The sequence below is a fragment of the Callorhinus ursinus genome, unplaced genomic scaffold (assembly GCF_003265705.2).
Source record: "Callorhinus ursinus isolate GAN/ISIS: 27379988/994484 unplaced genomic scaffold, GSC_fseal_2.0 scaffold41, whole genome shotgun sequence".
Taxonomy (NCBI): domain Eukaryota; kingdom Metazoa; phylum Chordata; class Mammalia; order Carnivora; family Otariidae; genus Callorhinus; species Callorhinus ursinus.
The window spans coordinates 10,814,097-10,836,252 of NW_027397103.1; the positions used below are offsets into that span (position 1 = coordinate 10,814,097).

Below are 22,156 nucleotides of genomic sequence, written 5' to 3' on the forward strand. Positions count from 1 at the left end.
ACATTGTCCCCGCGGCACGGCCGGCCACCCTCGCGCACAGCCGCTCGCACACGCCCCCTGCCCGGGCCGGCTGCGGGGCCCGCGGCGCCCCGGCAGCCGCCGGCCTGCCGCGCTCCTCCACGCCCCGCTCGGGCCCGGCCCTGGCGGCCCCGCCGGCGGCGGCTGCAAAACTTTCTCCTCATCGCGGCGGCGGCGGCGTCGCGGCCGCCCCGGGAGCGTCGGTCGGTCGGTCGGGAGGTCGGCGGGCGGGCGGGCGGGCGGCGGGTCCCTCCCTCAGCCCCACCCCGGGCCGCCGACCTGGTCCGGCTCCGATTCATAGTCGTCGTCCTCGGCGCTCACGGACATGGCCATGGCTCATGGTGGGCCCAGGCTCGCGCGCGCTGACATGGCTGGAGCGGCGCCGCCGCCGCCGCCGCCCGCCCGGAGCAGGCTCGGCTCGCCCTGGCTCGGGCTCGGGCTCGGGCTCGGGCTCGGGCGCCTGCTGCCGCGAGGAGGGAGCAGCGCCGCGCGCCTCGCACGCCCGCGCGGGAGGGGGCGGGGAGGGGCCGGCGGGGGGAGGGCCGGGGCGCTCATGCATATGCATGAAGCGAGCCAGGAAGGGGCTGGCCCCCCGGGCCGGCGGGCCAATGGCGCGGCCGCGGCGCTCGGGCCGCACACAAAGGGAGCCCGGCCTGCGGTGACATGGGGGCGGGCCCGCCGAGGGCGGCCCCTCCCGGCCGGGGCGCGGGGACTGGGACTGCGTGGGGGCGTGCCCCACGGCCCGCCCGGCCCGCGCGCCACGGGATGCACATGGGTGGCTGCACGCCGCCGCCGCTCTAACAGGAAATGCACGCCCGACCTGGGGTGGGGTCTTTTGTGTGGTCCTGCGGGGCGTCTCGCGGGGGCCCCGGGGCGCACAGGCCACGGGGGGCGGCCTGCACGCGACGCCAGGCAAGAGTCCCTGTGCACCCGGCAGCGGGCACACGGGCTCCCGGGTTTGCACAGGCTCTGGGACCAGGACCTGATGCCCGCGAACCCGGGAGTCCCGTACCCGGAGCTTGCAGGCCCGCTGGCCTGGCTAAGGTCCGGGGGCCCAGTTCCCCCGGAAGCGGGCAGGTGGGCTGGGCAGGTCCCCTGACGCTGCCCTCCCTCCCTCAGGTTTGCCTTAGCAGATCGAGAGGGAGTCAGCGTGAAACGTGCGGTGGTGCTGGTGCGAGTTCCCATAGAGCTGCCTGACTTGGAGGTTACCTGGGAGAATGCACTCTGCCCCGAGGTGGGTGCCCCACCCTCTTGGACAGGAACCCTCCTTCCGGTGGTGCCCTGGAGGGGATGTGCGCTGGAGGCGATCTCAGAAGGGGTAGAGAGCTACAGGCCTGAACCCAGTTCTCCTAGGAGACTGGCAGCGCCCCGAGGCTGGCCCAGAAGGTGTGGGTTTCTAAATTCTTTAAACTGTAAAGGTTCCTCTTAATGCTTAATCCAAAAGCAGCCCACTCCTGCAGAAAACTGTTACTGGAAATCCAGACTGAGATTCATTATTAAAAAAAAAAAAGTCTGTGGGGACGTATGCCCACAGCCCTTATTCTGAAGGAGGAGCTCTGACCATTAGCTAGAGTGATCAATACAACCATCAAAACCACAGCTAAACACAAAGACAAGGAGTGGGATGCCTTAGCTGGGCAACGGGCACACGTATCATCTAACTAGGAATGTTCAATATGACACTAAACATGCATACCTGTACCTGCTCGGTTTCTTCATCATTTTACAGATGAAGATAAAATGGGAAGGTTTGCCCAACTGAAAGATGAGCATCCTTCTGCAAAGAGATCAAAGGCTTTCCCAAGAAAAAGCTCATTAGCTGTGAAATCTGGTGATCAACTCTGCAGAGCTGTCCAACCGTTATTCATGCCCAGGCCACTGGCCATGAAATCCACTGTGAGAACAGAAGGGACCCACAGGCAGGTCATGGCCTGGGCTTTCAAGGAAGGCAGAATGTGTGTGGCAGAGACCTTGTAAATACAATTCAGGAGGCTTCTAGCAGGGAGTCGGCAGGAGTGAGGAAACAGGGATGTCAGTTTTACTGAGTGGATTCTGAAGTCTGTATGAAACTTATACACCCACTGACACTATGGGAAGAAATCCCAGGAGACTTGCTCTTTACTGAAACATATCCATTCTGAGTTTCCTTCCTCTCTTCTTATGGTTTTCACAATCCACTCAAGGTTAACAAAAACACAAAGCAAAAGAATATCCCCCTCCTCCGCCTCACTTCATCCGCAAAGATCTCAGCTTTTAAAAGCTATCGTGATGGACCAAAGTCTGTATCTGATGACCTCTTAGGAGCCATTCTACCCGGTAGGAAGCCCCTTAAAATAAAGGGGAGGGGCTGATAAAATGCTAATCATGCTTTCACTTCATTGTCATTCAATGTGGTCAGAACTGCAAAGGTACAAAGATACCCAAATACCATGATACATCAAGAGAGAGAGGTAAGGAAGTGGGACTTTTTTCTTGAAGGTCTCTGCCATTGCTTATCAGGAGTGCAAGACTACTAGACTTGTCTTTGAGCCGATTTCTTTTCAATGTTCCAAAGCTCTTTTCTGTATTTAAGGAAGTAAAAAGGCACGGTTCTCATTTATCATGGTGCAAAGAAAGAGAAAGGGAAAATGTTGATAAACAGAAGCTGTAGCTAACACAAACTTCCTTCTACCATGTCATTTCTGAACTAGAAGGGGCCTCAACCAGACCCCCTCACTTCACAAGTGAGGAAATGGTGGTGCAGTGAAAATTAGGAAGTAGCTCTCAAGCCCAGGGTCCCTTATATAATAACACCACCCAGAAACGACGCCCCACCACCACCTTTCAGGGGTCCGGGCCGTAATAGCAGTTAATATTTACTAACCATGGTTGAAGGGCTAGAGTCAGTGCTGAGCGTTTTGTAGACATTATCTCATTTACCCCTTTAAGCAGTCCCATCAGGTATGTACCACTGTGCACCCATTTTATAGAAGAGGAAACTGAGGCATATTGCTGCTCGGAAATGAAAGGACCTGGATCTGAACCCACAGGCAGCTGGAGCCTGCAGCCTGGAGCTGGGGCTGTTAATCACACCACTCCAATGCCTCGTGCCAGAGACAAAAGAGGATGCCAAATGAGACTGATGTAAGAATCCAAGTGAAAAACTCAGACTTAATGTAAAATTAAATTAACTGTCCCTTATTAAATTTTGCAAATTCTGTATTCTCGGTTCAAATTCAATTTCAAGGCAGATAGGTATGGTTTTGGTAACCTTTGGTAACCAAACTGCTGTCTGATCATCTGTCAGGGGCCAACGCTGGAAGTAGGAAACCAGGATTAAGACATGATAATGCAGTGGGTTCTCTCCAAACATTAAGAAGGCTCCTGCCAGCCACTATCCTAACACCTCTTAAAAATTCCTCTTCTGACACTTGCAAAGAACTTCTTACTCCTCTGCTTCCCTCGATCAAGTTTCCTTTAGTTAACTGGCACACACAATTATCCAACATTTGTTTTGTATTAATAGCATGCTGGACTTTATATAAAATACATTATGCTAGCCCTGGCCCAGTAGGATTGCCATCTGAAAATTTAGTGTTACATTGTGCTTTAGGCTTGTCCTTTCTCCCTCTTGACCTCATCTTTGAGTGACCCTAAGAACTGAACACTCTCCCGGCTCCACTTAGCCAAGGCTTATGTTCTTAGAAAGAGCTTCCCAAAGCTGATGCCACCGGGCAGTTGGTGCTTGCCCTGAGCCAGGAAGATCCAGAACTTTCACCAAGTGGTCAGGAAATAAACAAAAACAGATGGGAGCCGAATCAGCCCTGGTCACAGTGGGCACCCACTTCCCCATTTTCTCTCCAAGTGTCATTTAATTTTCTGGTCTGCCTATCAGATCATGAGACACCAGAAACAACCCCAGTTTGCCGAGAGATTGTGCCCAGAAATAGCCACGCTATCGCCAGTGCAGGCACAGGTGGTGAGCTTACGTTAAAGGAGGGAAGCCATCCTCTCCATCCCCATTTCCGGGGACAAGGGACAAGCTGCCCCCCGGACTCTGGACTTCCCTAGGACAAGGGTCTCTCCTGCATGTGGCCCCTTTCCTTGGGCCCACGTTGAAAAGGCTAAAGCTTGGGAACGTTATTCCCCAAAGGATCAGGGCAGGGAAAGAGAATGGATTCTCTGTGTCCACACCAGTAACTGGCTGGCATTCCCCTAAGCCAGTGGACCCCATTTGTAAACATGCCCCTAAGGAGGGAGCAGAAATGACAGAACAGGCACGCAAAGGGGAGCTTCCTAGTGCAAGTAATAATTTATACTTAACAAGCAACAGAGAATGCATGCTTCAGTTATTTTACTATATTTTGCCATTTGTCTCTCTGTCTTTCAATAGGGTTTTTCCCCCTTAATGGTGAAAGGAGGTCTCTTGGAGAGTTATTTTTCTAATAAAATGTAAATAAGAAGAATTTTTATATTCTGTCACATAGCAACTTAGGACTGATTCCAGGGTTGTCTAGATTATGGTTCAAAGAGTATCTGTATGACAGACCAAGGGCTGCAGTGATTTCTGTTGAGGAAATTACTAATGTTATTTAATTGCTTTCTATTTTGCCCCTGGAGAGTCATTCCACAAGCATTTAAAAACCACGCATATTTGTCATATGGGTCCTTTAAACAGACTGAGCTTTCTGTTAAATGGGGTTCCTCTCCTAATAATGTCTCTTTACGTTACCAAAATCAACCAACAAATATTTACATTCACTGGAAGATTTTTGTGACGGGGAACAGGATTTTTTTTTTTTTTTTTAAAGATTAACTAATTTAACAGGTGACCGGCATTGATCTGAGAAATGTTTTCCCGCCATCCACCCCATTTCCAGTTCATTCGCTGACCTTAGGAAGTTACTTCCCTTCTCTACTCATTGCCCTACAAAAATCCAGGCTAAGCCTGAGCACTCAATTTGGATGAAATAAATGAGTTCACTTTATAAACCCCTCTCCCTTGGGGCTCCGGTGGGAGTAAGAGGGGCTAAAAATACATAAAATGCTAGCATAATTCTGGCCTACAACCAAGACTTCTATAACTTAAAAGTATTTTTCTTAACAAGACCAAATCTCCACCCCCCCCCGCCTTGATTTCCTTCCCAACCAGACACCCATCCCATTATCTGTCTCACTATCCTCCAGAGAAGCACCTCAGAAAATCAGGATAAAAAGTTCTGTGTTTTCAAAGGAAAAGACTAAATCCAAAGATCACTCAAGGCAGGATGATAAAGTAGACAGACAAGAGGCAAAACCGGAGTAAAACTGTGTTCATCATTGACTAGCAGCTCTGTTCCTGGCAGCCAAACTGTGGAAACAACCCAAATTCCATCCACCGATGAATGGGTGAACAAAATGCGGCAGATCCATACAATCCATACAATGGCACACATACATGTTTTTCATCCGCCACCACTTAAGAGTGATCTTAATTTCCTATTCCTGAAAGGTAACCTGGTTAGGAAATGTAGGTCCTAAACCCTGCGGTGTGTTGAAACTCACCAAACCAGAGAGTTGAATCACCTCTTAAATGAGCTAACAGGCATGGCGGTGTTCTGATGGGCTCTGATGCCTTTCGTTTAGGGAAGCCTGAGAAATGCAAATGCACAGTGGCTGGTGGGGCTGAGAGTAGGGATGGGGGAACTCTCTCTCTCTCTCTCTCTCTCTCTCTCTCTCTCACACACACACACACACACACACACACACACACTTTGACTTAGAGCCATAGGCCTCTCTTCCTTTACCATTCTTGCTTTCCTTGAAAAATGGCTCATCTCCAGCAGGCCAATTTGCCTGGAAATGCCCCCTGGATCTATGAAAATCCATGAGTTTATCATGGCATTCAGTGTAGAAAAAGCCTGACAAACTCATCTGTCACCATTTGAGGTGGCCATGACACCAACTTCTTACTTTGAAAATCAGTCTTTAAAAGGGAAAGAATTGAGCATGCATACTGTCTTTTCAGGAGGAACTGTGTTTAAGGGTAGCTGCAACTGATGAGGGAAAACCCTGCCCCCCCAATCCAACTCAGTGATGTAAGCCAATTATTTCTCAATAATACCGGGGTGGGGGAGGGGAATGCTAGCTAATTCACAAGGGAGGGATGATAGACTTTGAAGTTTTATTTTCATCTCCTGATAAAATTATCGATACAGGAAAGAATGATCATCTGGTACTGAAACCATCGGTGAATGATGGAGAGAAGCAGGGGGCCAGTGTTTCCCCTTCCAGATTATTCTCTGGAGGAAAGAAGGACAAACCTAACTGAATAATGGGGTATCAGATCACTATCACCTTAATCCACAACCTATGATACTGAACTTTAACCAAGCCTTCAGATCTACTTTCCAGTTTACAGAAATTACAAGAGATAGGGGGAAAGTCACATGAGACAAGGAAGCAATCAGACAAATGCATATAGTGGGATATTCTGCAGGACACATGGTTCTGTCTTCTCTACAAATCAATGTCCTGAGAAAGGTCTGGATCGAAAGAGAATTGAAAACAGATTCAATGTACGGTCCTGGATGGGAGCCTGGTCTGGATAAAGCATCTGCAAAGGATAATTTGGGAAATGTCAATATGACCGGGCATTAGGTGGCATTAAGGAATTGTAAATTTTGGTACATGTAATCACATGATTTTAGCTGTGTAGAAAAATATTAGTCTTTTAAAGAGATGCAAACTAAGTATTAAGTATGTAGGGGCAGAATGTCATGATGCCCATAACTTTCTAAAGAATACTTCACCATAAAAAAATAAAGTGAGTTCAAAAGAAGTAACACCCACCACTTCACACCCATTAGGATGGCTGTTATCAAAACCAGAAAGTCACAAGTGTCCTCAAGGATGTGGAGACACTGGAGACCTTGTGCACTCTTGGTGAGCATATAAAATGATGCAGCCACTATGGAAAATGGTACGGCAGTTCCTCAAAAAATGAAACGTACAATTACCGTATGATCCAGCAATTCCAGTTCTGGGTGTACATCTCAAAGAATTGAAAGTAAGGACTCAAAAAGATGTGTATACACCCATGTTCACAGCAGCATTATTCACAGTAGCTGAAGGTGGGAACAACCCAATGTCCACGGGTGGATGAATAAATAAACACAGTGTGGTCTATCCAGACACTGGAATACTGTTAGGCTTGAAAGGGGGACTCTGACACCTGCTACAACCTGGATGAACCTCGAGGACATTATGCTTAGTGAAATAAGCCAGTCACAAAAGGGCTAACGTATATCATTCCACTAACATGAGGTACCCAGAATTCATAGAAACAGTAAGTAGAAAGGGAGTTGCCAGGGGCTGAGGGAGGAGGAACGGGGACTTAGTGTTCAAGGGGTCTAGAGTTTTACTTGCAGATGACCAAAAAAAAAGCTCCGGCAATGGACGAGAATGATGGTTACCCAAGCCCACGAATGTACTTAATGCCACTGAGCTGTACACCCAAGAAAAGGTTCAAACGGTCAATTTTATGTTATATATTTTTCCTACAATGAAAAAAAATATGATAAAAATCAAAGAAAAAGAAATAAAGAACACCCTCCCCCAGAAGAACAGATCAATCAATAGGGAACACTCAAACCCACAAGCCTCTCGGTGGTACCATCCCATCCTATAAACATTAACCAAGACAGAAATGAATCTAAATGATCTCAACTCCCTTCAAAGTGTTTTGCTGTTTCGTTATTTACATGCATTGGTGGAGAAGGTCAGTGGTTTAGAGCAGGTTTTACTATAGCTTTCACTTCTCACCTACCTTCCTCATATATAATTAAAGTTCCCCTCATCCCAACACATGCACTTGCCCTTGTCACCTTTAGAACAAGAAGCCAAGCTAAACAATGCAAATATTTCACCTGTATTCACCTACTCGTGCCCTGGTTTTCTCTGGATCGCCTGAATTTGGAGAACACATTACCTGATAACATCATCATTTGGTAGCACACACATCCGTCCTTCTAACAAAGCCAAATTATAGACTGGGGGGGTCGTGGGGGGTTGAATTAAAGGACACGACAACGTATTCCCTATGTCAATGATCAAATATCCTTCTTTAAAAATGGGAAATACACGACGACATTCGACAAAAAGAAAAGTCGGAAGGATAGGCCATTGTTCCAGAAATAAAACCATGATAACGGCAGTCAATCATTTACAGTGCTTGCTTGGCTTTCTAATTACCCCACCAAAGGCAGAAGCCCGCAATATTTCAATTGCTTTCCAAGAATTTCTCTTTGGCATTATTAACACAGGCAGCTGAGCAGGTTATCAGACTAAGAAAGAAATCCTCGGCTGCAGACTTTAATTACAGGTTATTTCAGCTGAACACTGACTTAAAGTTCCAATAAAGCGATTCTAAAATGACAGATGTTGGCTGAGAAATTCCAGGTGATTTCTAAGTCCGGTGGGATAAAGAAGGATGCTTAAATCTGAGGGAGGAAAGGGTCCAAGAGTACCAAGTAGCACTGACCCTTCCACTTAGCATTCTTTCAACAGTTGGCTGGGACTGGGACATAAAAGTAACAGTAAGGAAAGATCCACATTCTCACCAAAGAGACACAAGTGGAAGAAAGACAGCCAAGAGCCTAAAACGGACTGAGTCCAATTTCATCTTTTAGAAGTGCGGGGAAAACCTTGCAATCTAGTTCATTCATTCAACAAAGAGTTCCTGGGCCCTTGCTATCGGGGAGCAAGCGTGCATGACGGGATACAAAAATGGAGAAGGAAGGGGCGCCCGGGTGGCTCAGTCATCAAGCGTCCGCCTTCAGCTCAGGTCATGATCCCAGGGTCCTGGGATCAAGCCCCGCCTCGGGCTCCCTACTGGCCGGGAAGCCTGCTTCTCCCTCTCCCACTCCCCCTGCTTGTTCTCCTGCTTTTGCTGTCTTTCTCTCTGTCAAATAAATAAAATCTTAAAAAAAAAAATGGAGAAGGAAAAAATTAATAAGATGAGCTCCAGTCTCAAGAAGCTGGTGGAAGCCACAAAATGCAGAGTAGAATATAGACGTCCAGCAGAAAGAGAGATCGGGGAAGTTATATCCGTCAGGATCTTGGCGGGAAATGGATGGCACCCTGGTAGCCTCACGCCGGGTCATGTTGGAGAGTTTAACAGAAATTCCATCTACAGAGCGTAAGTAGGGTTAGGGAACACTACAAGGTGCGGTGTTACACCCTGAGCCTAGCGACAGCCACGAGCCATTACCTCCCTTTGGCTGACGGGCTACAGGAGGGGCCAGTTACTGGAAATGCAGAAAGAAAAGCTGGAGGAGTCCACAAAATAGGAATTGTGGCCTTCAGAAGAAGGGAAGAGCCAACCTGCCGTGACCCCATGGGGAGGAAGCTGGGAGAATAAATACCTCAACCTCTTTCTCCTCCCACATTCCCATCTCCTGCTGGTACCTCCCATTGGCTGAGCCCAACCAGAAGCCGGAGAGGTAAGAAAGCCCTTTGATGTAGGCCGGAGAAAGGCTGGAGAGGCGGCCTCTGGAAATACAACCAGAAAACGTCCAGCCCAGGGAGCTTCCTGGTGAAGAAGGGGTTCGGTTGGGCTTACAGGTGAAAATTTTGCACATGGGGAAATAAGAAGGGCATTTCCAGAAGGGGAATAGCATGAGCAAAGACCAAGTAAATGGAAAATATGGAGTAGTTCAGTTCCCCGGCAAAGTTGAGCAGATGAGAAAAAATCTCGAGATTCTAAGGCAGAACGACAGCTGAGGACTTGGGCACTCCAGGCCCGGTGAAGGACTCGGGACATGATTTAAAGAGGGAGACCCCCTGAAGGCTTACCAAGTTCATAGGCTGAACCGTACCCGCCCTAAAATCCATATGGTAAGGTCCCACCCCCAGGACCTCACAATGTGACACAGGGTCTTTACAGAAGTGATTTAGTTAAAATCGGGCTATTAGGGCCCTAATTCAGAACGACTGGTGTCCTTACAGAAAGAGGAAATTTGGACACAGACACGCATATGGTGGAAAAACAACGTGAAGACACAGGGAGAAGACAGAACTCTTACCTACAAAAAGCCAGCAGGTAGAGCCACAGTTCGGTCCTGCCTACACCTCATGTGCGGCACGACTCTAGAAACTTCTACTGTCTGGCTTGGGTCCACTCCACCAAAAAGGAAAGACTCTGATGGGATCCTTGTCACCTGGCCCACCGGCAGGGACCACATGACACGGGCTCAGCCACTAAGCAATCTGGAATTGGAGCTCACAAAAACCCGTCCAGAGACCTGGGTCCCCTTCACCACCGATGGTTTTCTTCCAGTTGGATTTTTCTGCTTGTTTTCATGTTGTATACAACACTCTTCAGAACGAGCAGGCCATGTTTGTGGGTATTCTTCGATCACAGGTTTTTGCGGCCCTCCTGGGAAGGTGCTGGACTTCACCGATGACTCAGCTGTCACTGAGGAAAACGCTGGGGATTCCAGATGAGGGCCCCAGATTGTTTCTCACTTGGTTCCCTTCACTGTGTCCTCCCCGCCATCCACTTGCTTCTCTTGCCTTCCTTTGTTCTGCTGGCACCGAGGCTCCCACTGCCGGCCCCCTCCTGCCCGTGAGCATCACACATGCCCATTCTTAGGAGGCTGCTCTCCCCTGGACCTTTCCTGCTCTCAGGAAGCTGGAAGGACTGGACACCCCCTCCTCCTACCCTGAGCCTGTGGCCTCAGCAGCTTCAAACCCTCAGGGGCACAGTCTAAGGCAATGGTCACCCACAGCGCCTAGGACTTCTCCCTGCAGGGCAGTGAGGAAGGACACAGGAGGAGATGCACTTTTTCAAACCAGCCATTTCAGAACAGCCATGACTCCTTCAGGGAGATGAAACCACGAGGGTCTTTGCTTGAGATGAAGTTTCTGCAACAGCCAATAGTCACCAAAGGATGGGAAATGTCTCTAAACTACTCACCCCCTCCCCTACTCCAGGCCCTTCCTTCCATGTCCTCTGTTTCTACAGAGAGCATCGCCAGCCTTCTGGGAGGGCAAATGCAGGGTTGTTGTTTACTTCTTCTTTTTTTTTTTTTTAAGATTTTATTTATTTATTTATTTCAGAGAGAGAGAGTGAGAGAGAGCATGAGAGGGGAGAGGGTCAGAGAGAGAAGCAGACTCCCCACTGAGTAGGGAGCCTGATGTGGGACTCGATCCTGGGACTCCAGGATCATGACCTGAGCTGAAGGCAGTCGCTCAACCAACTGAGCCACCCAGGCGCCCTTGTTGTTTACTTCTAAGTCATAATTACAAAAAATGACAATAGCTATCACCGCCTGATCACCTACAGACAGCATCTCACAGCAATTCTGCAGAAAAGGCACTATTAGCCGTTTTGACAGACAAGTAAACTGAGGCTCAGTCTTGTCCACAACCACACAGCTAGTTTGTGGCAAAGCCAGGGTTTAATCCCCAGATGCATCTGACCCCAGAGCCCACCCTAGTCATGCATGAGAATTACCTGCAAAGTGTCAAGAAACTGTAGATTCCCAGGCCCCACCCCAAACCTACTAATTCTCAGTGTCCCAGGCCAGGCCCAGGAAGCTGTATTTTTTTTTGTTTTTTGTTTTTAAACAAGTTCCCACAGTAAAGCCGATGCCGCTAGCCTGAGGACTGGCTCTCACTAGACCACAGTGCCTTTCTGGGAAACTACCTGGCCCTGAGGAGACAACAATAAAAGGCCTTCATTATCGTCACCCTCCACCTCTTCCTCCTCCTCATCAACTTAATTACTCCAGGGGTGACAAAAAATTGAGAGCTGGACAGAGAAAGAACAGGAAGTACACAGGGCCCCTTTTTACTGAATTATGTGCCCCTCCTTCAGGTAAAGTCTGCATGTCACTCCAGAGGGACCCCACACTTCTCAGGCCTCCCAGATCTAAGTGACCAACTACAGAGGAAGGAGAAAAGAAACAAAGTAGAGCCAAGGGTAACACGGACATCAGGGGTGTGTGTGTATGTGTGGGTGTGTGTGTGTGTGTGTGTGTGTGTCTGTGTCTCACTTCCTGCCGTGGTTCCTCTGTGGCCCCATAATGTCCCTGTAAGGAAGCCGATGCCTTAACTGAAAAGGGCTCTCCCACGTCCCCTACCAGGGTACTTGTTCATACCTACTCCAGTCTCTGCTCCTACACTCCAGAAAACCTGCTAATAACTGAAATTCAAGTGGCAGCCCAGTTTGGACACTCGAGATAATTGATTAAGAATAAGAAGCACGATGCATCAAGAGGCACCCTCTCCAGAGGCCCCTGTGGCTCCGTCTTCCCTCCTTCCTCAGTTTCCCTCTCTGTGAATGACCCAGCAAGCTAGCTGGGTAAAAGTGTCTGGCTGGTGAGCAGAAGGTCAACTTGCTAATAAGGCTGAGGTCAGAGGTCGGGCCTCAAATAAGCTCAGTTCCCTTGGCTTGGTTCTAAGGTCACAGACAGGCCCCCCCCCCAAATCCTGCCACCTGGTCATAAAAGAAGTGTAGACAGATCAAAACAAATCCATCACCGCTGGTGGAAACAGCCAGTCGGGTGAATGATGACGGATGGTGGTTCAGTAGCATCTTTGATTTGAGAGACGCGGCATCAGAAATGACCTCCCGGCACCTAATCAGTTCCAGAAAAGGACTTTGTTCTCGGAGAGGCAAGGTGGGAGATCAAAGCATTTCTTGCTAATCATCATTTAGCATTAATTACTTGTTAAGTAACCTGACCCAGACGCAATACCGCTCCCTACCTCGCATCCTGACAGCCTCAACGAGCACCCTTGATCTTTCAACCCAACCTGCATCAAATTGGGAGCAAGCCGACTGCAAACCTGGGAACGGAGAGACCCCGGGCGGCCCAGGCAGTCTGTCCTTCACTTACTTCTCCTTTTCCTGTTAACTTTTTAACCCCACCAGCCAGGAAATGCAGACCTAGAGTGGCGCACCCTCCCTCCCCCGCCCCTCTGCCACATTTCACTGAGTTCCTCAGATCTGGGGACTAATACCTCCCGATTCACAAGCTGTGTGACCCAGGGCATACCAGTGTCCCTCTCTGAGTCCCCAGTCTCAGCTACGCCCATGGAGGTAACATTCTCCACACCTCCCAGCCTCACTGTGAGGATCAAATACGATATAAAAAAGACATCTAAAGATGGGGACATACATCTGGTGACAATTTATTTCCAGGGCTGCGTGGGTGGCCAGGGTATTCATTATTATATTATTGCCATCTTTTTGTGGCTCTGAAATAATGTAGGATAAATGCTATGGGTTGAATGGTGTTCCCCAGAGACCCCCCCACCCCACCCCCCCGACCCACCGGACCACTACCAAATTCTTACGTGGAAGCCCTAACCCCCAAGACCTCAGAATGTGAGCACCTGGAGACAGTCTTTCAAGAAGCAACGAAGTGAAACTTAGGGTGGGTCCTAATTCAGCATGACCGGTGTCTTCTAAGAGATTAGGGCACAAACACACAAGAGGTCAGACCATGTGATGATACAGAGAGACAAACGGCTATCAACAAGCCCAGGAGACATATATCCTGCCAATGGACATCTTGTTCTCAGCCTTCTGGCCTCCAGAACTGTGAGAAAATGAACTTCTGTCCTTTGAGCCACGCACATAGTGTGTGGCACTTTGTTACGGCAGCTCTTGCAAACTCCTACGAGAAACTTCAAATGAGTTCGAGAAAACATAAAGTAAATGAAAAAGAAAAAGACGGGGCTAGCATGGCTCTAATCAAAAAGACGGATAATCGGCATTGGCGAAGCTGTGGGTAAACTGAAAATCGCGCACGTTGCTGGTGGGGATGAAAAAGGCTGCAGCCGCTCTGCAAAACGGTCTGGCGGTACCTCAAAAAGTTACACACAGTGTTACCGTGTGACCAGTCAATTCCACCCCTCGGCGCCTGCCCAAGAGACATGAAAACATGTGTCCATGTAAAAATGTGTGCATGCATGTTCACAACATCATTCACGACAGCCAAGAGGTAGGAAACAGCCCAAATGTCCCTCAACTGGCGAATGGCTAAACAGTGCGGTATATACACACAATGGAGTATTATTCAGCCGTAAAAAGGAATGAAGTCATGACAGCTGCGACAGTGTGGATGAAGCTTAAAAATATTATACCAAGTGTAAGAAGCCAGTCACAAAAGGTCAAGTATTGGATAATTCCATTTACATGAAATGTCCAGAGCAGGCAAATCCATAGAGAGAGAGAGAGAGAGAGATTAGTGGTTGCCAGGGGCTGGGGGAAGGGAAGATTTAGGGATTGGGGGTGGGGGGATTGACAGCTGACGGGATTTCTTTCAGAGGGTATGAAAATATTCTAAAATTAGATTGTGGGATAGTTGCATAACTCTGAATATACTGAATATACTAACAAGTGAGTTGTACACTTTAAGTGGGAGAACTGTACGGTAAGCACATTATATTTGTTTTATTATAAAGTGTTTAAAAAAAAAACCACACTGGTATCCCAAAGTACTGTCAAATAGCAAATGTTCTCTCTTCACTCTTCACCAGCCTCGGGGCTCCAGTCTCTTCCCCCGCCCTTCCAGAATTGATGACACCAGCCACACGACCTTGTGTATAGACCAGCACTCAGACACCAATCCTCCACAAAAATCCAAGGTAAGGGCTACTCCCCCCAGGAAGGAGCCTGCTTCCCGTTTCCAGCCCTTTGGAGGGAAAGGGGCAGAGGTGTGATGTTTTTTGTTTTTTTAATGCCCGTAAGCCTCTCAGGAGTAAACTGGAGGGTCTCCAGCACAGAGGACAGAACACGTTAGTAGTCCTGAAGTGATTTCCCCCAGAGAAGCTCATTTGGACCCCTCCATTAATTCTGGGATTACACTGGGTAGTGGCAAATTTGTTTTTTGAAAAGCCCGTGTTCTGCAAACCCTAATCCCTCCCCCAGAGCAATTCCTCAGCTGGGAGGGAGGCAGACAATGAGGCAAAGCCACGGTTTCCTCTTTGGGTTCAGAGCAGCCGTGGGGCCTGGCTGGGTTGCTGCAAGGTGCTACCTCTGCAAGTACAGTTTGTGGTCTCAGAAATGGCAGTTGCATTTACTGCCCGTGGAGGGGAAAGTGAACGTTAAAACCCCACCCGCTTCCACGGATCGGGAAACTAAAGGCAGGAGCTATGAAGGCGAATCCTTCTTCATTTCTCCCATCACCTAAATTCCTCCTAAGCTTCAAAGAGAATTAGAATTTACCCACAAGTAACAGGGACCCTCTTCCCCAGCAGTTCCACATTTAGGAATATACCCTAAGAAGACAATCAAACAAAGGTGGAAAGAATAACCCAGAACATCACTGCCCAACAGAAATATAAAGTCAGTTACGCATGTACTTCTACATTTTTTTTGTAGCCACATTTAAAAAGGCAAAAAGAAAAAGGTGAAGTTAATATTAATAATCCATTCTGTCTAACCAACAGATCCAAAATATTACCATCCACTAGAGTTGCCAGATGTGGCAAATAAAAATTCAGGACACCCAGTTAAATTTAGATGAACGATGAATAATCTTTTCCAGCATAAGTATAGCCCATGTGATACATGGGCTATACTTAAAGTTTTACTTGTTGTTTACCTGAAAATTCACATTTAAATGGACATCCTTTTTAAAATCTGGCAACCCTAATTTCAACATGCAATCAACATAAAAAATAAATTAATGAGTAATTTTACAGTGTTCCTCTTTGCACTGTCTTTGAAATCTGTTGTGTATTTTATACTTATAGCACATCTCAATTTGGGCTTGCCATATTTCAAGTGCTCAATAGCCATATAGCTAGCAGCTACCATTTTGGACAGCACAGAGCTAGAATGTTCCTCTAAATGTCTCTTATAGGGGCGCCTGGGTGGCTCAGTTGTTAAGCCTCTGCCTTCAGCTCAGGTCATGATCCCAGGGTCCTGGGATCGAGCCCCACGTCGGGCTCCCTGCTCGGCGGGAAGCCTGCTTCTCCCTCTCCCACTCGCCCTGCTTGTGTTCCCTCTCTCGCTGTGTCTCTCTCTGTCAAATAAATAAATAAAATCTTTAAAAAAATAAAAAATAAATGTCTCTTATAACAGCAAAAAAAAAAAAAAAATCAGAAAAAAATACCCATCAACAAAGAGGCTGCTTAAGTCACAACTAATGTTTAAAGAGCACTAACTACTGGTCAGTCCTTGTCCTAAGAACTCTGCATGCATTGCTCTATTTTTTTTTTCTTTTTAGTTAACCAGAAACAAATTCAACAATGCATTATCTCATCTAGTCGTCCCAACAACCAATCGAAGTAGGTGCTGGTATAGCCCCTTTATACAGACAAGGAAAGCAAGGTTCAGAGAGTTTCCAGAACTTGCTCAAAAAAGTGGTGAGGCTGAGTGTGGACAGACAGGTTGATACATACATGTCCCACCCTAGCACGGACTTTGGAAGAAGACTCACCAAAACATTACTGGTTTTCTCTGGACTTTGAGGTGGACACTAGTTAACAGTTTGGTCTCTGCTGTCACACAGACTGATCATCCCACACTCAGCTCTGCCAAGTGCGCTCACAAGTGACTTGACCTTTGTAAGCCTCAGTTTCCTCATCTGTAAAATGAGAGTCCCGAGTATTTGCCCCACAGGGTTGTTGGAGTCTAAAGAAGACAAGGGATGCAGACAACGAGGCAAAGCAACATGCTCTTGGTAAGTCCTCAGTGGACGTTACTATCATTCTCCCTAGGGTTTTTGTCCTTTCCTATTTCTTATTTGATTAGACTTTTCCAAGGTGAGCATCAATCAGTTAAAAAAAAAGGGAGAGAGAGAAAAGTTACTTTCAAAAGAGAGAAAACCGGGGCGCCTGGGTGGCTCAGTCGTTGGGTGTCTGCCTTCAGCTCAGGTCATGATCTCGGGGTCCTGGGATTGAGCCCCGTATCAGGCTCCCTGCTCAGCGGGGAGTCTGCTTCTCCCTCTCCCTCTGCCCCCCCCTCATCCTATCACATGCTCTCTAATAAGTAAATAAAATCTTAAGAGAGAGAGAAAACAGCCCTTGAAGCATCTGGAGGAAAAAGAGAAGGAAAGAAGAAAAGAAAGGAGAGAAGGAAGAAGGGAATGAAGTCACCTAAGGATAGGGAAAGGTGAGGCATCACTCCCCCCACAGTTTTCTGAGTGACCACCAGGGGGCACTGCCTGCAGTTTCCACAGTAGGGAAAAATGATCCCTTTCAAAAAAACAAAAACTTGCAAGAGACAAATCACCAAAATCATTCCTCTTAACTGCCCTCTGCCAGGAGTCCCCACTGAAAAGCTGCCAACATTCATCTTACAGGAGATGTGAAAGGCAGTGGGAATGGTCTCCCAGCTGCAGGCGATCCGCATCTTACCTTTGGAGTCTTCTTTGGCCAAGTGACTACAGGGACCCCAGTGATGGCCAGACTGGGGTCGTCATCCGCATGCTCCTTCAGGACATTCTGTGGCCAAACAAAGGAGTCATATTAGCCCAGAGTAGAGGGGAGGCCCTTGAAGGGGGCTAAGACTGGATCTAACCCAATAAAAGTCAGTCCTCTACTAAGTCGACCACCACCCACACACTCAGTAGAAACCAAGTCACCAGGGTTCCTCAGAGGCCACAAGACATGCAATATCCCCTTTCCAAAAAAATTTTTAAAAAGCAAATCACACACCTCCCTATGACTTCCACGAATGTATCGCTCGCTGATCATATTTATGAATCCAAACATTTGTCTAGAGTGCTATGGACTCTCACGCACACAATTTCATTCAGTCCTTACCAAGTACCCTGGGAGTGGGCTGGCCAGTGCACTAAGATGCTCTAATGTATATAAACTCAACTACGTATGCAGGGAAACAAAAACAAAACCAACCACAAGGTCTTGACAACAGTGAGACCTCTTTTCTTCCATCAGCCAGCAAGCCATGTGCATTCTAATCTTGGTGTGTAAAGACATGTCATTGTTTATTACAACACGGGCCATAAACACAAGTAGATTCTTAATCTGGTCTGACCAAGGGATGGAGTCATCTGACCAAATGCTAGCAGAAAAGTGGGCTGTGATAGACATACTGCCAGGCTGGGCAAGGGTCTCCCGCATGGCGCACTGTGTTCACATCTCTGTGGGTAAGTCTGAAGGCTTTTCAAGGGTAATGCTGACTCTACCAGATTTTGGCCTTATGTGGAGGCTCATTTTAGAACCTCATCCAGGTGTAAGATGCTACTCCACTGAATTATCCCTGAGTTAGAGGTGAGGCAATCAAGGCTCAGAAAGACTCAAGGGGACTTGGGTGCTGCCCCAGACCAGGAGGGCAGAGCCCTCAAATCCCACTCTTCAGCACCAGACTTCCCGCCCCAGGACCACTTCACACGTGGGTTTTTCTGGTTGCATCCACAGCATGCCATGAAAAAGCGTTTAGGGACAGACAACTCTGTCACTGGCCTATTCTGACCTTGACCGTTAATTTTTGGATTGTACAAAAACATTCCTGCAGGGACATTTAAAAACAGAGAAAGTTACACAGTAGAACTTAACAGGAAGAGCAGAAGAGCTCAAAACAGAAATATAGGTAAAGATTATTTTAACTCCCTTTCCCTAATCTACTCACCGGAAATGAATCCAACTCACTTCTAATTTGTTCTATTGTATTAGTTTTCTCGTCATCCTGTGATTGCCAGATTTTTCAAGATGTGCCTACTATGCCAAATCCACCTGCGGAACTCTCTTCTGCCCATGGGAGGAGGCAAACAAAACAGTGATCGAGGGTCAAACTCGGGGCTGTCTGGCTTTAATTCTCAGCCCATACAGCTCTGTCCAAGTCCAGCATCAATGTCACTGATTTATAAATGCTGTTTATAAATATCTTGGTTCACTGCTATATCCCTAGCTTCGCACAATGACTAACCTACAGTAAGTCTCCAGTAAATAACTTAAAAAAAATAAATAAAGCCACAAATCCCCAAAGAGGGACTTTCTACAAAATCCCTGACTAGTACTCCTCAAATCTGTCAAGGTCAACAAAACCAAAAAAAAAGATCTGAGAAACTGTCACAGCCAAGAGAAGCCCAAGGAGACATGACAAATGCATAGATAGTGCTATCCTGGGTGGGATACTGAAATACATCTAAGACACTTGGTAAAAACTAAGGAAATGTGAATAAACTCTAGACTTTAGTTAGTAACAATGTATCAATGTTGGTTTAATTGTAACCAATGTATTCCACTAATATACCATAGGTTAATCCTAGGGGAAAAGCGGGGGGGAGGGGTGTACGTGGAAACTCTGTAGTATCTGCTGAATTTTTCTGTCAATCTAACACCATTCTGAAACATGAAGTCCTATCATAAAAAGCAATTTTTTTTTAAAGTAGGCTCCATGCAAAGTGTGGAGCTCAACGTGGGCCTTGAACTCACAATCCCAAGATCAAGAACTGAGCTGAGATCAAGAGTCAGATGCTCAACCGACTGAGCCACCCAGGCGACCCCTAAAATGCCAATCAGACAGCACTAACAGCTACCATAAAGGAAAACAGGATTATCAGGCTGCCAATTTTTCTAACATGTATGCAGCATATTTAACAAGTATAACAGAAGGGGACCAAGAATACAAGCATGATTCAGCTCCAGTGTGGACTTCACATGGGGCATGAAAGAGGCTATCGAAGGTTGGGGGCAGTGGCAACGGTCCATGCCTGGGGGGAGGAGTGTTTCATCACTGACATTGTTTAGAACTGCCAGTTCCCAATGATGATAAAAAGTAGACCAATTTTTTTTTTTAAATCAGTTTTGGTTTTGAATTAAATGGACCCCAGACATTACACCCGTTAGTGGGTCATTCCCACTTGGTCCACCACCCAGGGTGGATAGGACTGGCTAGGTGAGAGGTGAAATGGAACCATCAGGAGGCAGGCACCACATATTGTGTTGAATGAATGTGCAAGAATAGGTTGTACTGGGTGTTTGCTCCGGGCTGGTCACCATAATAAATACGCCATATCCACTCTCTGGTCCAACACTCTTGACCACACTGTGAGAAGGACCACCATCATTTCTAGATGAGAATACTGGAGCTTAGGGGGTATGGGAACTGTCCAAGACCACTCAGCCAGGAAGGGGTAGAGACCCCTCCACTCCACAACCTGTGCTCTAACCACGGTAGTACTCAACCTATCCTTCAAGAAGACAGGGGGCCACGTTCCTAGTAGCATGACTCACAGCAGCCAGAGGACACTTGGAAACAACCCAAGTGTCCATCAGTGGGTGGAGGGATAAATAATATGTGCTCTAGCCACACAAGAGAATATTATTCAGCCCAAAAAAGGAAGGAAATCGTGACACTCCTGTAATATGGATGAAACATGAGGTGCCTAAAGTAGTCAGATTCATACAAGCATAAAACAGAGTGCTTGCTGCCAGGGCTCAGGGAGGGAGAAGCAGGGAGTTGTTTAATGCACGGTGCTGATGGCTGCACACACTGTGAACAAACTTAATGCCAGTGAACGAGACACTTAAAAAAGGTTAAAATGATAAATTTTATGTGATGTATGATTTACCACAGTTTTTAATTTTTTTTAATGTTTTATTTTTATTTAAGTAGTCTCTACACCCAACATGGGGCTCAAACTCATGACCCTGACATCAAGAGTCGTGTGCTCTACCGACTGAGCCGGCCAGGTGCCCTGACCCTACCACAATTTTTTGAAAAGGGAGGAGACAGTGGGGCAAAGCAGTCCCTCCCTAAGGACTGGACTCAGAGGTTCTAGAAAGTACACATAGGAGACCTCAGTAGTTAAGCTATTATTGTTATGCCCGTGACAACACTGGTTCTAGAGTCAGAAGACCTGGGTTCAAGTTCTACAACTTGCAGACTGTATGACCTTGAGCAAGCCACAGCTTAGAACAGTGATATCTACCCTGGACTTTGCATGAAGTGAGATGTGATTTTACTACCATTCTAGGAGCATTTGTTGAATGCTTGCTCTGGACTAATCCCCTCTGAGGAATAGGGCTGATTCTCCTCCTTTCTCCCCCAGAAGCAGAAACTAAAGTTCAGAGGGGCTAAGTGACTTGCCCAAGGTCACACAGCTCGGAGGTGACCGAACCTGTCACTGACCAAATCCATCTAACTACAAGCCCAGGGAGTAACACTGGGTGATAAAGCCTCAGGAAACCACTCCAGCAACCTCTGGAGCTGACCTATACCCCATTATTGAAAAATACAACACCTAGGAGACAATCTGGGCTCACATTCACCATCTGATTAACAAATACAGAAGTGAGTCATGCTCACCTATTCCTTATAAGACAGAGAACTCATTCAGCCACTAACTCCTTTACAAAGCATTTTTCAAACTTTGCCCCAATCACAGAAGGTTGACACACATGCCCAATGTGGGCCTGCACAAGCACAAAATTTTGTTGACGTTTCATGGTTCTTATAATCCATATGAATTTCATACCTTCTTCTACAATACACCACGGTTTTCTGTTGTTTTTTTAAATAATGTTTCCCTACCCCCAAAAACAGCATTAAAAATATGTGTATATATATATATTTTTTTTTTGAGGAAGATGCTCTGTGTTTAGGCAAAACCTTTCAATTCACATATATCTATATCTAGATATCTTATATAAATATAGATAGATCTTACCATATGATGGGAGCAGGGGAGCCCATCACTTCCATGGGACTTCCTGCCCTCTTACCCAGTCTCAAACTCCAGGTTAGGGTGACAAACTCAAATGCTTCTAGGAACCAAGAAGATAAAATGCAAGATATCAACAGATTAGAGCCCTAGAGAGTGGTGCGGCCTAAGGCACACTGGAGGTCACAGCCGGTTTAGAGAGAGCAAATGTTACTCAGTTCCAAACTACTAACCTCTTGTGGAAATAAAAGCCCCACCTGATCTCTGATTTTTTCAGAAGAAATCAAAGATCCAGAGCTTTATCTGAAATGGCTTAAATGCTGGCAACTGATTGGAAAATTAAAAAAACAAAAACAAAACCCCAAAAACGAAAATGAAAAAACGACTGTGAGCCAACCAGTATCTGTAGGCCAGTTTGGGCCACGGGCCACCAGTATATAAACACCACTCTGCGTAAGATTGAAAATAATGGCCACTCGCCTTGGTTTTCCTGGAGTTTCTGAACTGTCTCAAGATTTCCTGTCATT

The 22,156-nt window shown here is 47.0% G+C and overlaps 1 protein-coding gene and 1 long non-coding RNA gene across 15 annotated transcripts in view; one reads left to right on the forward strand and one right to left on the reverse strand.

Annotated features, from left to right (window-relative positions):
• Nucleotides 1-22,156, reverse strand: part of KDM2B (lysine demethylase 2B) — a 118,198-nt gene that overhangs the window by 29,413 nt on the left and 66,629 nt on the right. For 12 of the 13 annotated variants that reach the window (XM_073881174.1, XM_073881172.1, XM_025889574.2 and 9 more), the window contains one exon: nt 17,356-17,442. In XM_073881174.1, the coding sequence (XP_073737275.1) occupies nt 17,356-17,442 (87 nt within the window). Of the gene's footprint in view, nt 1-297; nt 485-17,355; nt 17,443-22,156 lie in introns of those variants that run through there. The other variant, XM_073881181.1, reaches the window with a different exon arrangement.
• On the forward strand, nt 725-3,203 carry LOC112837363 (uncharacterized). Of its 2 annotated transcripts, none has more exons than XR_003211706.2 (3): nt 725-843; nt 1,138-1,252; nt 2,947-3,203. It is a non-coding gene; the product is annotated as an uncharacterized lncRNA (long non-coding RNA). The 2 variants fall into 2 exon arrangements; XR_012374863.1 differs by having other exon boundaries at nt 796-930.